The sequence below is a fragment of the Stigmatopora argus genome, chromosome 5 (genome assembly GCF_051989625.1).
Source record: "Stigmatopora argus isolate UIUO_Sarg chromosome 5, RoL_Sarg_1.0, whole genome shotgun sequence".
Lineage (NCBI taxonomy): Eukaryota > Metazoa > Chordata > Actinopteri > Syngnathiformes > Syngnathidae > Stigmatopora > Stigmatopora argus.
Genome location: NC_135391.1, coordinates 846676 through 863296, shown reverse-complemented (window position 1 = coordinate 863296; position 16621 = coordinate 846676). Strand labels below are relative to the sequence as shown.

The 16621-nt window shown below is 44.3% G+C and overlaps 1 protein-coding gene across 3 annotated transcripts in view; it reads left to right on the top strand.

The window, feature by feature from the left end:
• The first annotated feature begins 293 nt into the window (after positions 1-293).
• bmp1a (bone morphogenetic protein 1a) overlaps positions 294-16621 on the top strand; it is a 35483-nt gene continuing 19155 nt past the window's right edge. The window contains exons 1-8 of one of the 3 annotated variants that reach the window (XM_077600494.1): positions 294-780; positions 947-1098; positions 8028-8141; positions 8402-8488; positions 9367-9484; positions 11256-11434; positions 11747-11852; positions 16223-16347. In XM_077600494.1, the coding sequence (XP_077456620.1) occupies positions 954-1098; positions 8028-8141; positions 8402-8488; positions 9367-9484; positions 11256-11434; positions 11747-11852; positions 16223-16347 (874 nt within the window). In that variant the 5' untranslated portion in view covers positions 294-780; positions 947-953. Of the gene's footprint in view, positions 781-834; positions 1099-8027; positions 8142-8401; positions 8489-9366; positions 9485-11255; positions 11435-11746; positions 11853-16222; positions 16348-16621 lie in introns of those variants that run through there. The other 2 variants (XM_077600492.1, XM_077600495.1) reach the window with 2 other exon arrangements.

Sequence of the window (16621 nt, the reverse complement as noted above, 5' to 3'; positions counted from 1 at the left end):
TGACATATACTCGTACTACAAGCACGTGTATTGCATTTTATTCAACTAAAAACACGCGTATTTCCGTATACTGACGTGTACTCGTACTACAAGCACGTGTTTTGCATTTACTTGCACTACTACCACAAATACATGTACTAACTAGCTTGTATACTTGTTATATACTATCCGTCAATGGGCACCAATGACTTTGTTTCGCCGACAGGTGGCGGTAGCGACTCTCCACTCCATCCGCGCTACCTTTTTGTTGTCGTCTGCTCGCGCGCGTGCGCGCCCGTTTGTTTGTACACGTGCACGTGCACGTAAGCGTTCCACACGCGTCCGTCTCCTGCCCGTTCAGCAAAAAAAAAAATGAAGAAAAAGCGGGTTAAAGGCTCAAGCGTGGTATTCCGAACGCCTTCCCCCAAAACCCATTTTAAACGAAAGCCCAAATGGTACGTTCCACCATCCTAGTCGCTAACTCAAATGCTAACACGTCACTCGGCAAGCTAGCTCCTCCGACCATGGCTCCAGGTGGGGACTCTTTTGTTTGGATAACGCACTCAAAACAAAGTCAACGTCCCAGGAAGAAAAAAACCGTACTAGTCGGCTTTTAGCGAAGAAATAAAGTCAAAGGTGGGCTTTGTTTTGCCTTCGCTGCCGTGTCAAAGTTTCTCAAGCAGTGAGTTGTCAAGCGGTAGCCTGGAGGGAGGACAGCAATCACCGTGGAATCGAGCCCCCTCGTCCCCGCCTCCTGACGCCTCCTGCCGCCCCCTAAAGCCAAGAAGACACCGGAGAGAGGTTGGATTTTTAAACCCGCCCTCCGGAGGGATCTCGTTTCCCCCAAAACCTCCCATTTCTCCTTTTCTCTCTCTCTCTCTCGGTGTCCCCCTTTCTCTCTCTCTTTCTTTCTCTCCCCCTTTTTTTCTTACCTTAATCTCTCGCATTCGTCCGTCTCCCCCTCCAGCACAATCATGGATCTCTCGGCGAGATGTTGGCTTCTCCTGAGCTGCCTCGGCGTGATCCTGGCCGTGGATTTGGAGGCCATGGAGCCGAGCTACTTGCTGGAACCGGCTGCCACATCAGATGTGCTCGACTACAAGGATCCCTGCAAAGCTGGTGAGTTGCGATTTTTCTACGATTTTTTTTTTCTTCAAAACGCGCCTCGTCGCGATGGTCTTTTGTTTTGAGGGGGGGGGTCGATCCCGAGATGACAGTGCTTGGAAGGAGTTGCGTGGAGATAAAAAAAAAAAAAGCCTGGAAAGGACATCATGTGCGTTTGTTTGCTTTTGAGGGACGCACTTTGAAAACATTTCAGTGGGGGGACGAGAAGCCGTCTTTCACCCCAAAACTTTCCACCGGTTCCAAAAAAAAAGTTGGGGTTATTTTTTCTTCTTCTTCTTATGACACGCATATAGATAACCGGGGAACTTTTTTTTTTTTTTTTAGACAGCGCGTGCTTGTTTTTCCGGGACGTTGTCAGTGTCCAAATAATCCGTTTTGGTCCGATTTGGACGTTTGAATGGTCGCGATCATGTTTTTCCTGCACTCTGAACTCGTCGGTCTTGCCAAAATCCCTTTGGGATTTTTTCCCCCTTCTATTTTCCGATAGTATTCCTTCTAACGCCGACCTCCAAAAGTCTCCAAAGCGGATATTTGTTATGCCCGTGTCCGTTTTGTGATGTGGCAAGCTGGCTCCAAAAAGCCGGACTGGGATCAAAGCGCCAATCTGATGTCTTCATCTCCGACCCCCATCACCGCACACCCACACAGAAAAGGGTGGATATATATTGTAGCTTTGGATAAACACAAGCGGGGTTAGCTACCAAGAGGCTACGTCCTGTTATTGCTTCCCTTTTTTTTTTTTTAAATCTGCGATTAAGCACAAATTTGGATTCGCCGTACCGCACGATTCCGGTACGTGACGCCCCGTTCCGCGTCGGCGATGCGGCGTTTACGTGACGACCGCTGGGAGGATGTTATGGTAACGGGTCATTTGTCTGACAGAGGTCAAAGACGGTCACGACACCCACCTGCTTGCAAAACTTGCTCCTTATTCCACTTGTTTATTCCGCCTCTTATGCCGATTTTTTTCTCCCCTCTGATGATTCTTAACTAACAAGAAGGGATTCGTGTTTTCCTTATAGCATTTTATCCTTCAGTGTTTCAGCTCTAGGAATAAGAAAATAATTTGACAGGTTTATTAAGACTTGCGAATGATTTATTTTTCCCTTCCTGGGCAACGAAAAGCAATAAAAGGACGTTGTATGAAAAAAAAGTCAAAGTAAGCAGGGATCGTCTGGTTTTGTAGACTGCTTAAAATACTCCCAAAATAGAAATAGCAAATGAAATGAAATCAAGAGCCACCATTTACCGTATTTTCTGGCATATACGCTTTATTTTTCGCATAAAAAAATGATGACTCAATTGAGGGTATGGCTTATATGTGCACAAGTTAGACTTGACATGCACAATAATAATAATAATAATCGGACATAGGCTTTGTCATCATAAATTGAAAAAAGCCTGATTGTCATCATACCCAGAAACTGCGTATGACATAATGATGACACAAAAATGACATAACGCAAGATAATGCGGTCGATACGGTCATTTATTTCAAAATAGGGAAAAGATAAACAGATAAAACGCTTAACAAAATTTATTTTGAGCTCTAAGAATGAAATTCAAGGGAAAAAAGGAGCGCCTGTACGTGGGGGCGGCTAATATACCGGAAAATACGGTAAATTCATCTTCATTTTGTTATTCAAATAAACGCCCGACAAAGAAATGAATAATATTTTCAAAGATGATTAAAAAGATCGTTGAGTCCACGTCACAGAAACGGATTAATCCTCTTGATTAAGAAAAAAAAAATAGCACACGGCATTGTACGATCAGTGTCTAATTAAAAAAAGGAAGACCCTTAACCTACATATTTCCATTTTCGGCAAAAATAGGTCAACACCGTCACTTCTCAAGTCAAGTAATGCATCAAATTAGAAAAAGAAGAAATATATATATATTTATATATTTTTTTTACATGTATGTTTTTTTCTTATATATATACACACATATACATATATATACATACATATATATTTTATATATATATATAATATATATGTATATATGTGTATGTATATATACACACATACATATATATATACACATATATATATTATATATATGATATATATATATATATATAAATATATATATATATATATATAATATATATGTATGTATATATGTATGTGCATATATATAAGAAAAAAAACATATGTAAAAAATATATAAATATATATATATATATTTCTTCTTTTTCTAATTTGATGCATTACTTGACTTGACATATATATATATACACATATATACATATATACATATATATAATATATATGTATATATATATGTATATATGTGTATATATACACACATATACATATATTATATATATACACACATATATACATATATATATATTGTGTGTATATATATATATATATATATATATATATATATATATATATATATATATATATATATATAAATAAATAAAGGCTCGTCAGCTCAGAAAAGAAAAAATAATAATTTAAACTTTCCTCCATACTCACCAAAAAGTGAGGAAGATTTTTAAGCCCTCCCTCTGGGCGGGTCCCCAAAAATTTGATTGACGTGCCTGGCCGTCAATGGCAGCGAACAAGTTAATTTTTTTGCCGCAAGGATGAGCTGATGTTGCGTTCCTTAAATAAACTGACTAATTAATAGGCATTTGAAAAAAAAAACTGTTGAACCCATTGACCACCATTGACCGCTCAATTTGAACTGGCGACCAATCTTCCGCCCAATTCATTCATTTTTTTTCAAAAAATAATATTTGACGAGTAGTGCACTTGCACTGTTAGCATTTGTGAATCATGCTCGCTAACCGTGAGCCTTCCTTGGCTTTTTCCGCTTTCCTAAAATGAGGTTTTGGCTCTTTCTTTCCCGAAGTCAGCCGCCAGCAAAGCGCCCCCCCTGGCTCCGCCCCCGGCCCCGCCCCCTACAAGTCTTTCCTTTCTCCAGCCGGCGCTGACTGGAGGTCATTCACCTTGTGCCAAAGGAAAGAAAGCAGGGCTGGCCGGCGTAGGCTAGACAAACAGCGATTTATGTCATTCCTCTTGCGCTCGCCCAGCTTTGCTCTTATTTTTTTTTCTCAAAATACAACCGCTGGATTATTTTTTTCTCCTTTGAGGTTTATTAAAAGCAACCCCCCCAAAAACACACTTAATGTTTCCCATTAAAAACTTCCTCTGGGTAACTCCCTCCACTTTTCTCCCTTATGACATCACGTCTATCTTATGACATCATCAGCCAAATTTCGGCACTAGCCCGGCGCCGACGTGACGCTCCTATTGGTGCATTCGGGATTCGCCTCTGTTAACAGCCGTTTCCACAGGTTAGCGGAGAGCCATAGGCACCTATCAAAAGAGCCACATAGGGCTCTCGAGCCGTAGGTTCCCTACCCCAGAGCAAAATAAGGTGACGGCGTCATCCGATGCTAATGGCCTTAATGGCTCCCATTGGGATTTAAATGCGCCGTTTGTTAGCAAACACGGGCCGCCAAAGGCGGCGCCGGGCTTTTGTCATGCGTTCCCGGATTACGCGGCGGCCCATCTCGGCTCCATTACGCTCCACTCGGCTTTGTCGGCGGAGCGGAGGCTCCCGGTTGGAGATACGAGTTCTGGCCGTCGGCGTTTACGCCGTTTTTTCCGTGGCAGATGTCGGAGGTCGTGGCTTGGCCTTTTTGGGCGTACAGTGGTGCCTCGAGATACGAGCTTAATCCGTTCCGGAACTGAGCTCGTATGACGAGATTCTCGTCACTCGAGCGGACGTTTTCCATTGAAATGAATGGAAAACAAATGAATTGGTTCCAGCCCTCTGAAAAAACACCAAAAACAGGAGATTGGATTGGAAAAAATGTTTGATTTCTTCTAATTCGCCATCTATTAACAAAGTAACACATAACTAGTGGTTTAATAGTAATAAAATGTGTTTAATCTAACTAAAATTGGGCAGATTTCGCCGACGGGAGGCAGAGACGTTTGGGGGCGTGTGGGGGGTGGGGTTCGTTTTTTTTCCACGACAACGCACTCGTAAACGGAACAAACAGTTTTAAATGAACTTGGATTCATATATACAGACACTCAAACATACGTTTAATGTAACTTTACACAAAACTGAATTCTAATTTTGTTGTAATCTTTTGTTACCTTGGTTTTCCGGGTTGGCGGTTTGCCATGCCTCCGCCCTCACATTCGCTATCGATGGACTGTTTGCTGTTGTATTCCCTTCAAAATATTCCCAAAATGATGCACACAAATGTCCTCCTCACAATAGGATAACGCACGACCACTTGCCAACGAGAAATAGTCTTTAAAGAACGATCGCGGGACCTTCTTTCCTTAGAAAGAATATCAGGAAATACAATAGTTGAGCTTACCCACGTATTGATTGTGGGTAATGAAGTTTTATTCTGAGAAAGGTTGCCATTGGCTTTTGGTTGGTGTGTGCACGAGTGTACTTCATTACCCAGAAAGCCCTCTTTTTGCATGCGCGTTGCGCATTGTGCGTTTCCTGGTCTTAGGAGAAACTCGTCTGAATTAATCGTTCCGTGCTCGTAAATATTGTTATACACGAAAGATATGCAAAAAAGACCTGGCTTGGTCGCATCACGAAATTTTGATCGCATGACGGGCGAATTATTCCATCGAAATTTCCGCCGTAAGACGAGAATTTTGTATGACGAGCGGTCGTATGACCAGGTACCACCGTACTTGAATCCAATTGGCAGATCATCCGACCCGATAAGAGAAGATCTCAGCGGAAGAATCGGGGCGATCGAGCCCGATTTCCGATCACGTGATCCGTTTTTGTGCCAAACGCAATCCCCCTCCCCCCCGGCGTCATGTCAACGGGTTTATTATATATTAGTATTATAACCATCTGGCCGCGGCGGATTTTAATCTACACCGTCTCCCGTGTTTACGCTGGCTCGGGCTTTGCGCGGAGACGGATTTAGCCTTTAGCGTTCTTTAGCCTTCTCCGTAACTCGTCCTCAATCCCGGCCCGGAGCCGCGTACGCAAAATGGACCCCCCTCCCCTCCCCAAATCGTTTGTCTGCGGATAATTAAAGCCCAGAGACCAGGAGATTAACGTCCAATCCCGGTCGGTGTTAACCTGCGACGGCGCCATCAAAATCACCCCAGAAAAAATCACCACAGACATTTATTTTTTTTATTAGCGCCGAGCACGTACATAGCTTAGCAATTAGCCAATGCGCATTTTTTTCTTATTTTCCCCCCGAAGCGTCAACTAATAGGGAGGTTCCTTTCGATCCTGAGGAATTCGAACCTGTCCCGTCATGTCGTCGGCCCGGGCTTATTGCCGTCGTTAACCTCTCGTCCAAAAGCGCCCTGGTTCCCTCGCTTGTCTTTACTATCGCCCAGGTCAGGGGTGTCCAACTCACTTTCCTTGGAGCCCCGCCCACTAGACCTCACGTGGGCCGGACTACTTTGGTTTTGGCCCAAAAAGTTCACCCAAGTTTTTTTTAAGTTCATAAACGTGAAAGAAGAAAAAAAGTGGTTCTTTTTGAGTGGTTTGATGGCAGAAAATGTCCAAGTTATTTCTTATAAGCACCCCCGATATTAACGATTCTGAGTAGAATCCGGATCAGACCAGCACCGGATCTAGAAACGGGGGTACCTTTCATGGATTTCCTCTTACTTTGGCGGCGGCATGCCGCACGCCACCCCCGGGGGCGCCGGGCCATAAATTGCGCAAAGGTGGCGGTGTTAAAAGCTGGTTAAAGCGAGCCGAGTGCCCGCTTTCGGCGCCCGCAGAACCCTGGGCCTTTCCTGCGTGGAAACGTGGGGCCTTTTCCCATAAAGCGCATTCCTCGTAAAGTCTTCATTTTTTTTCCCGTCTCTCCTTGGCCTCATTAAAAAGCTCCTCCGTGTTGAAGGTGCCCCACATTAGCGTGTCATATCACATTTGCTGCTTCTCATTAAGACGGGACTTCTCAATTCTTTTCTGTTGCGCTCCCCCCAGGAAGAATTCAACCCACAAATAGTATTTTTCAATCAAATTCAAAGTAGACCGCTTCATAAGATTATATCCTTGTTAAAATTAAGAGTATAGGACAGCCATAAAGACTAACTTTCCAAAAATATTGACCATTTTTTGTCTTAAAAGCACCCCAAAAAAGAATTATTGTTTTTGGTACGCCACTTGATATGATGCTAACAGGTTTAAAGCAGTTAGCACTGTTAGCATCGTCATCCAGGATACTTGGAAATATTCGGCATGTTAAAATTAAGAATATAGGACCACTATAAAGACTAACTTTTCGAACATATTGACTATTTTTGTCTGAAACACTCCAAAAAAAGACTTGAAGTGTATCAATTTATGTTTGGTAGGCCACTTGATATGATGCTAACAGGTTTAAAGCAGTTAGCACTGTTAGCATCGTCATCCAGGATGCTTGGAAATATTCGGCATGTTAAAATTAAGAATATAGGACCACTATAAAGACTAACTTTTCGAACATATTGACTATTTTTGTCTGAAACACTCCAAAAAAAGACTTGAAGTGTATCAATTTATGTTTGGTAGGCCACTTGATATGATGCTAACAGGTTTAAAGCAGTTAGCACTGTTAGCATCGTCATCCAGGATGCTTGGAAATATTCAGCATGTTAAAATTAAGAATATAGGACCACTATAAAGACTAACTTTTCGAACATATTGACTATATTTTGTCTGAAACACCCCCCAAAAGGTGTATCAATTTATGTTTGGTACGCCACTTGATATGATGCTAACAGGTTTCATCACTACAGTAAAGCAGTTAGCAATATTAGCATCGTCGTCCACACTGGTTGCAAATATTCGCCATGTTTTTTCTTTCAATAATTCTCATTTTTTGGGGTTCATTTTTGGTCTTTCCTGCTAAGACCCGTGGCGTTTTGTCTTATTATTTTTCCTCTTTTTGTCCGTTTCAGTTGCCTTCCTGGGAGACATCGCGCTGGACGAGGAGGATTTACGCTCCTTTAAAGTGGACCGAATCATCGATTTGGCCAGCAGAACTGTCCAGACTGTAAACCGTACAAATGCAGGTACAAAAAAAAAACCACACACAAATCGAAATGGGACGTGGAGGCGACCATTCATTCCCGGGAGAGATTAAAAATAGCAACACAGCTTTAGTTTTTTTCAGGTGATTTACGGTCGGGTTTGCAATTTTAAACCCGTAAACGGGATTACCGAGCGATAAGCACGTGTACAAATAACTGCTGGGTTTCGGAAGGTCAATAGAAAACTGCATAATGAATGAACGTTTCTGTTTGTTCAAATTCGTCCGCCATTTTGTTCCCAGGCCGGAGGAAACGGGCCGCCACGTCCAGACCCGAACGCGTTTGGCCCGAAGGCGTTATTCCATATGTCATCAGTGGCAATTTTAGTGGTAAGTCCCATCTTTTTTCGCTTTTTCTATAATGTGAAAATAAGATAGTGGTTAGCACGCCGGCCTCACAGTCGTGGGGTCGAGGGTTCGATCCCGGGTGGCTCCTCGCTACGTGTTCTACTTGGGCTTGCGTGGGTTTTCCTCCCAAAAACATGCATGCTAGGCTAATTATATGCAAAATTAGCCCTAGCTAGGAATTATGAGTTGTTTGTCTCCTCAAGCCCTGTGATTGGTTGGCCACCGATTCGGTTCAAATCCAGGTCGGTCCACCCGTGTGGAGTTTGCATGTTCTCCCCGGGCCTGTGTGAGTTTTCTCCGGGTTCTCCGATTTCCTCCCACATTCCAAAAACATGCTAACTAGGCTAACCGTATGCTAAATTGCCCCTAGCTATGAGTGTGATTGTTTTTTTGCCTCATTGTGGCCCTGCGATTGGCTGACCACCAATTCAGGGTGTCCCCTGCCTCTGCCTCGAAGTCGGCTGGGGTAGGCTCCAACACCCCCACGACTCTAGTGAGGATAAAGTGGTTCAGAAAATGAATGAATGTGGTTAGTGAATGTTAAAATCATAGCCTAACCCTAACCCTTTTGACTTGGGGTTAAGGATGGATTTGGGATAAGATTAGGGTTAGGGTCCTTGTATCAAGAGTGGCTTACGGCTAGCATAACATAGGTATGCTAGTGGCTTGCTTTTCTTGGCCAAAAACACTTTCAAGTGTTCAAATTGACAATGTGAAGCCATGCGTTGTACACACACGCTTAGTTGAACCGCCGCTAGCTAGCCAAGCTGCTGAAGAATTTAGCGGGGGGTCACACACACACCCAGACACTTTCACAGACAATGCGCTAACCCGTGGTCCGTCCGTCCGGTTGTTTTCAGGCAGCCAGCGAGCCATCTTCCGCCAAGCCATGCGCCACTGGGAGAAGCACACCTGCGTGACCTTCATCGAGAGGACGCAAGAGGAGAGCTACATTGTCTTCACCTACCGACCGTGCGGGTGAGTCGGGACTCCGGAAAAGCCCACCCCTGTCATTTTCACGCCACGTCGCTCCCATCTTTCCGCTCCCTCGCCGAGAAGGGCTCCCTCGTTAGCCCGTTTCCCGGACGTCGCCGGCGGCGTCCGACCGGTGTTTCCCCGCTCAAACGTGACGGGAAGATTACCGGGTTGCCGGGAGACCATTGGCTAGGGCAGGGCTCGGGAACCTTTTTGACAAAGAGAGCCGCAAACAATTCATATTTTCCAATGTTATTCCTTGGGAGCCATACTACGAATTTAATAGTCAAAATACATGTAAACGAGTGCCTTTTCAATTTTTTTTTTTGTAATTTCACCACTTTTAAAGTGGAAAAAAATGAATATTTTTTTAAAGATTCTTATGCTGTTGCTAATCAATGAGAGGATGCATTCCAGAAGAGTCTACTACTACAAAAAAATGAAGATTAAAGCAGTTCTAGATGTAATATCTCAGTTCTGTCACCAGCAATTTCCATATTTTAGCTCACAGGTTAGCAAAGAGCCAGATGCACCCATCAAAAGAGCCACATGTGGCTCCCGAGCTATAGGTTCCCTACCCCTGGTCTAGGGCGTTAGACCTGAAAAGTCTTGGCTTGGGACTTTTATTGTTGAAAAGCTGCGAGTTTCACGCCACAAAAAGGCCAAAGCGAGCGAGTAGACACAAACGACCGATCCCCAAAATGCTTTTTTTTAACGTCAACATAACGGGCATCTCAGCATATCGATAATCTCACCATTTCGATTTATCGTTGCACCCCTAATATGTTGTGATCTCTAGCACTAGCGACTCATTGCAGGAAAAAAGACGTTTTCGTGCAAAGTGACGCTAAAAAAAACCCTCAAAAACGGTCTTGTTTGCTCATCCGCGACAGCGAACGTGACGACTCGCTGTCATCGGTTCTTTTTTTGCATATCGGATCACGTACGATGCGATCGGTCAAATTGTAAGACTTTTCCCAGTGGAATTTTGGCGTCCATTTTTAGCTGGCCAAGCGCCCCCGTGGCTGGCATTATCCAGGCGCTAGGCTAAGCCCTGGGCCCCCCCGTCCTTTGCAAAGTTCAAGGCGTGTCTCGGGAGAGCGCGGCGGTAATTAGAGAGCGCCGTCTGCCACGCGTGCGATCGCTCGCTCGCTCGCTCGCTCGCTAGCTCATCCTACGCCGAGCGAGCAACCTTTTAATGTCACGCCCGGCCGGAGGTGGTGGCGGTGGAAGGATGAAATGGTGAATGTCACTTCCATAGCAAGTAGAGGAGAAAGAGCTTCTCCCAAGCTCGTCATTCTCCCCCTTTTTTGTTGATTATCTTGTTAAAACGGCTCGGGGGGGGGGGGGTCTGCCAGACTTTGAACGTCATTCATAATGTACGTACGGAAATAACTGCGCTGGAAAAGTAGAATTTTGGGAGGGATTCCATGCACTTGGTATTCAAAACCTTGCGCTCGGCGGCAGCCAATGAGTTAAGAACGAACCTTAATGAACCCAAGTGAGTTTGGATTGGATAACTTTATTCATCGCGTATTCGGGAAATTTCATTGTCACAGTAGCAAGAGGGGGAGAATACAGACACAGAAAAAGACACCCTAGACATAAATAGATAGGTAATAAGTGGGTTAATAAATAAATACATGAATAAATATATAAATAAATAAGCGTGTTGCTGAAATATACATATATATACACACATACGTGTACATACACACATATATATACATATATATAAGCCCCTTAACCGCCTCCCCCGTCTGTCCGTGGGCAGGTGCTGCTCGTACGTGGGTCGCCGCGGAGGAGGCCCCCAAGCCATTTCCATCGGCAAGAACTGCGACAAATTCGGCATCGTGGTCCACGAGCTGGGTCACGTCATCGGATTCTGGCACGAACACACGCGGCCCGATCGGGACGAACACGTCAGCATCATCCGGGATAACATCCAGCCAGGTAACCTTTGGTACACAGTCGATTGGTCGCCAGTCTTTTGGTCACCGGTCTTTTGGTCACCCGGAAGGTTATTGATAATTACCGTTGACACTTGTGTATGGCCAAATAAACTACAGCTGTTCTAAAGGGAATTCCATACAATGATTAAGCAATATTTGAAGGAAATGTTTGGATATAGTACCCTCACTTCATCATATTAAGTCAATTTGTCTTGCAGTTTTAGACCCTACATATCGGAATGTACCGTGTGTGGGCAGAAAATAACAAGCACGTGTTTTCTTCTTTTTTTTCTTTTTTGGGGGCCATTGGCAGGACAAGAGTACAACTTTTTAAAAATGGAACCCGGGGAAGTGGACTCTTTGGGCGAGATCTACGATTTTGACAGCATCATGCACTACGCCCGCAACACGTTCTCCAGGTACGTCAAGTTAAATAAACGCTAAGATCAGAAAGTTTTTTTTTTAAAATATATATTAGCTTAATGCTAACATTCAATGGAAAAAGCCATTCACAAAGTTAAACAATACATTTTCACACCAACAACTCAAAAACATTCCTAGAAATGACATTTTATTTAAAAAAAATGTAAACAAATACAGAACTGACAATATAAAAAGCAAAAAAATTGGAAAAACCTGAGATCAGACAAAATATTGATGTTTTTTTAATGTTATCTTAATGCTAACATTCAATGGAAAAAGACATTCACGTGCTAACAAAAAATGAACACGGAATTAAACAATACATTTTCACACCAACATCTCAAAAACATTCCTAGGAATGACATTTTATTTAAAAAAATTTAAACAAATACAGAGCTGACAATATGGAAAGCCAAAAAAATTGGAAAAAAAAATTGAGATCAGACAAAATCTTGATGTTTTTATTTATGTTAGCTTAATGCTAATATTCAATGGAAAAATCCATTCACGCACTAACAAAAAAAATGAACACGGAATTAAGCAATAATATTCACACCAACATTCCTAGAAATGACATTTTATTAAAAAGATGTAAACAAATACAGAACTGAAAATATAAAAAGCCAAAAAATGGTCATATCCATTGAAACAGATCATATTTCAGCGCAAACGGACCTTATTGTCACGTCGTAATCAAACATTTCCATTTTTCATCCAAGTTACGCAGCAAAAAAGCCGCTCTAATGTCAAAGCCAAGTTTCCTTAGCTATATATGAAATATCTGGGATGCACACACGAGCCACTTCCCGCAGCTTGTTCAAATGAAATCCGCTCCCCAGACCTCGTAAAACGCCACGCGGCAACCTCGACAAAAAAACAAAAAACAAAATGGAGCGGGGCTTCGTCGGCGCAAAACGAACGCCCGCCGCTTTCAAGGCGACGCGCGATCGCTCGTTAAACTTTTTTCTTGGACCTCGTTATTGTGCCAAGTCTTTTTGAAGAACTTTTAATGGTCTGTAAGACGAGGCAAGCCGCTTTCCAGGTGTTTTATGGCTTTGACCGATTCCCGTTAAAAATGATGGCCAAGGTAAAACTGCTCGTTATCTTGGAACCAGTAGCTTCGGCTTTTAACCGTGCTGGCGGACCAGTTACAATTTTAAAGGCTGAAGATATGGCTATACGTCATAAAATGCCTTTTAAACATTATTTTTTTCTAGTTTTGGATCTCTAAAAAAATCAAATCAAACATTTTGATGCACTAATTCAATGGTAGTAACATGTCAAAAAGTATAAAAAATAAAACGGATACAAAACTATTGAATTTTTGGGGCAGTTTGCCTCTGCATAGTTGAAACCGACAATGTCGTTAAAAGTAAGGGGCGTACGACTCGAAATCGGAAAACAGTAGTCGAGACTCGTCGTCTTTGTCCTGCGACGAGTCGGTACACGACTCTGAAAGTGGCGATTCTGGGTGTCCGTAGCTAGCTGGAGTAGACTCTAGCACCCCCCGCGACCCTCGAACGAAGGAACGAAGTAGCTGAATGAATCCAAGTGTAGAATCCGGGCAAAGCCTCCGTGCTATTTCCTCGACGAGTGTCAACAAAGAAAAGACGAATTTGGCCTCTCGACTAAGTGAAGCACATTCCTGACCTACTACACACACTCACACAAACACACACACACAATCACACACACACACACAATCACACACACACACACAATCACACACACACACACACACACACACGGCAGGAAGCTCCGCGCGTCGGCTGGCGCTCGGCCGCCGCGGCGTGTTTGCACAAAGATGGCGTCTCGGCTTCCCGGAATCTCGTCGCTAGCAAAGAGCAGAGGAGAGACGAGACGTAGCGACCAATCGTAGTCCGCTTGCGTGTGTGTCCAATCAGCCTAGCATGCATATTTTTTGAATATGGGAGGAAACCGGAGTACCCGGAGGAAACCCACGCAGGCCCCGGGGGACAACATGCAAACTCCACACAGGTGGACCGACCTGGACTCGGACCCAGGACCCCAGATCTGCGAGGCCGACGTGCTAACCACTGGCGCCACCGCCACCCCTTTACTTTAAAAGCGCGATGAAAAAATGAAAATTTCATGTCACTTTACATTTAGAAAATGAATTTGGTGTTTTTTTTAAACCATTGCGTAGCGATTACTTTCACCCAAAACATTGCATGGGAACGCCCATTAATTCTGGTTGTGACATCACCACTAGAGTTCATGATTACCTCGAGCTAGCTGGCTGGCTAGATTGATATCGATCGCTTGATTTTCTTCCCTCCTTCTTGGGATGTCGTCCGGGTTCGTGTTAGCCCAAGACGGAGCCCTTACGCCCGCCCGCTGCCGCGTTTTTGTTCCGATCGGTCGCCGGAGCCTGGCCAACTCAAACAGAGACTCCCCAGCGGGCTCTTTGTCTCCCCGACGCTGGCCGGAGCGCAGTTTCGTTCGGATCCGTCCGTCCAAACTGTTAGCTTGGGCCGCGCTGTTTGCGCATGCCTGGCGTTGATAGGCGCGTCGCCGTGGGAACGACCGGAGCCGCCGCGCAAAGAGAAAAATGAGATGAGAAACGAGAAACGTGTCAAGGGAGAGACGGACGGGGATGTGAAAAGAAAAGAGCCTTTCGACTTTTTTGCACGGCAACGCGCTCGTAACATAACATAAACAAATTGGAATGAACTAGGATGACGGTGCTCTGCCTGGACCACCATGATTCATGATTGGATCGTCATTTTTTGCCGATTGTGTAGGTGCGTGTGTGGTCGTTTGGTCGCCGGTCGTTTGGTCACATCTCGTTTCTCGCCGGTCGTTTGGTTGCCGGTCTTTTGGTCGCCCCGATCGCGAAAACGGGCGACCAAAAGACCGGCGCCCAAATGACCGGCGACAAAACAAGGTAAAACAAGACGGTGTACGCATCAATAAAAGCCAACAATGGCCATGTGCAGTTTCACTGAGCCGACGTGTGAGTGTAGAAGAAGAGTTTGTATGTACGTGCGCTGTCCCTTTAAGAAGCGACGTCCGTCAGGGTCTTCACAAGTTCTCCAACAAAAAACAATAAAAGTCTGGGAAATTTGGAGCTTTTCTTTAGCCTAATAATTACTAGGGCATTAAGTATTGACTAAATAGTCATTGGCAGTTTGTATTTTGGGAATTTGAGCAACCATTTCAATGGTCATTATCAATAACCTTCCGGGCGACCAAAAGACCGGCGACCAAAAGACCGAGTACCGTGTAGGTGTGGCCTTGCAATGCGTGTTGATTCAGGTGATTTACGATGGATGAGTAAGCTAGGAATGCCATGACTGCTCTTTTTTTTAACCAACAATTGAACAACACTTTTTGTTGTTGTAAGTTCTTAAAAATTTGAAAATCCATGCTGAAACTCGCAAGCGAAAGCCACTCCCCCTGTCCTCCGCTTGCTACTAGAACTTAGCACTGAAGTTAAAATATATATATATATATATATAATAATTATTTTTCTTTTTAAATAGGGATGACCCTACTTGGCGCTTTTTCGTTTATTAAAATGTCGCGATGGAGGCAAAAAAACGTCCATATACGTTCATTCGCCAAACGGCTCAAAATGCTCTCAAATCCAGCCGAAAACAGCGTTTAATGATTAAATACAAATACTAGTATTTGTATTTTACCGAGGAATTCACTTCCCTGGGCTCGGTTCTAATGTCCAAAGAGCTCCAGTATTTGTATTTCATCATTAAATGCTGTTTTAGGATGGATTTGACCCGATTGCTGTCATTTCACGGCTCGGTTCTGCTACATCTGCCCGCCCAAGAGTGTTTATTCCCGGGCTGACATTGACGGTAGACTAATAAATTGAGAGTGATGAGCAGCAAAGGGAAATGAATCATTGATTTTTTACTATCATTTGGACAACGCCGGCGGCGGGCCTGATTAAAAATCCTAACGGGCCGTATATGGCCCGCGGGCCGAGGTTGAAAAACTTGTACACACGCGATCCGGGGGCGGGGCCAGCGCGCGAATCCCGTTTCGCCGAAGCCTCCGTTCGGCGGAACGTCCATTCGGCGACCTGTCCGTCTGTCAAACGTCCGTCGGCGAAACGTCTTTAGGCAAATCATCCGGTCATGTTATGGCGGCCATGTCTGGTCTACATGAACCGCGATAATCGAGGGATTACCGCAATATGACTGAGCTACAAAATGGCTGTCAGGCAGAAGTAAGCAAAATAGTAGCGAATCGCTGTCGTGTTGAAACGGGATTCAAACGAAGCAGGCTTTTTTTGCGTTGTTTTGAGCCACGCGTTTGACCCCGAACGACCCGGGCTCTCCGGGGTCAGCCGGCACTCACGTTTCCCTTCCCGTGTGCACGACAGGGGCATCTTCCTGGACACCATCTTGCCGCGCTACGACGTGAACGGCGTGCGACCTCCCATTGGCCAGAGGACCAGACTGAGCAAAGGGGATATCGCGCAGGCCCGCAAACTCTACAAATGCTCCAGTAAGAGCCAAAATGGCTTTATTTTTTTCCCTTCCTCCTTCTCTTTCTCCTTCTTCTTCTTCTCTCCGTCTATTTTTGCACACGCGTGAGAGATCTGCCGTCCGTGTGGTTGCCGCGCTTTCTTGAGATGAATCCAAAACCACGGCTGGCAAAGTCATTCATGCTTTTAGGATGAAAGTCAAAAGAAAATTGGAGATGTATAGAAAAAGGTTTGATACACATGAGTCGGCACGTTTTATACATCTAAAAATAAATAAAACTCACTTTCCCCTAT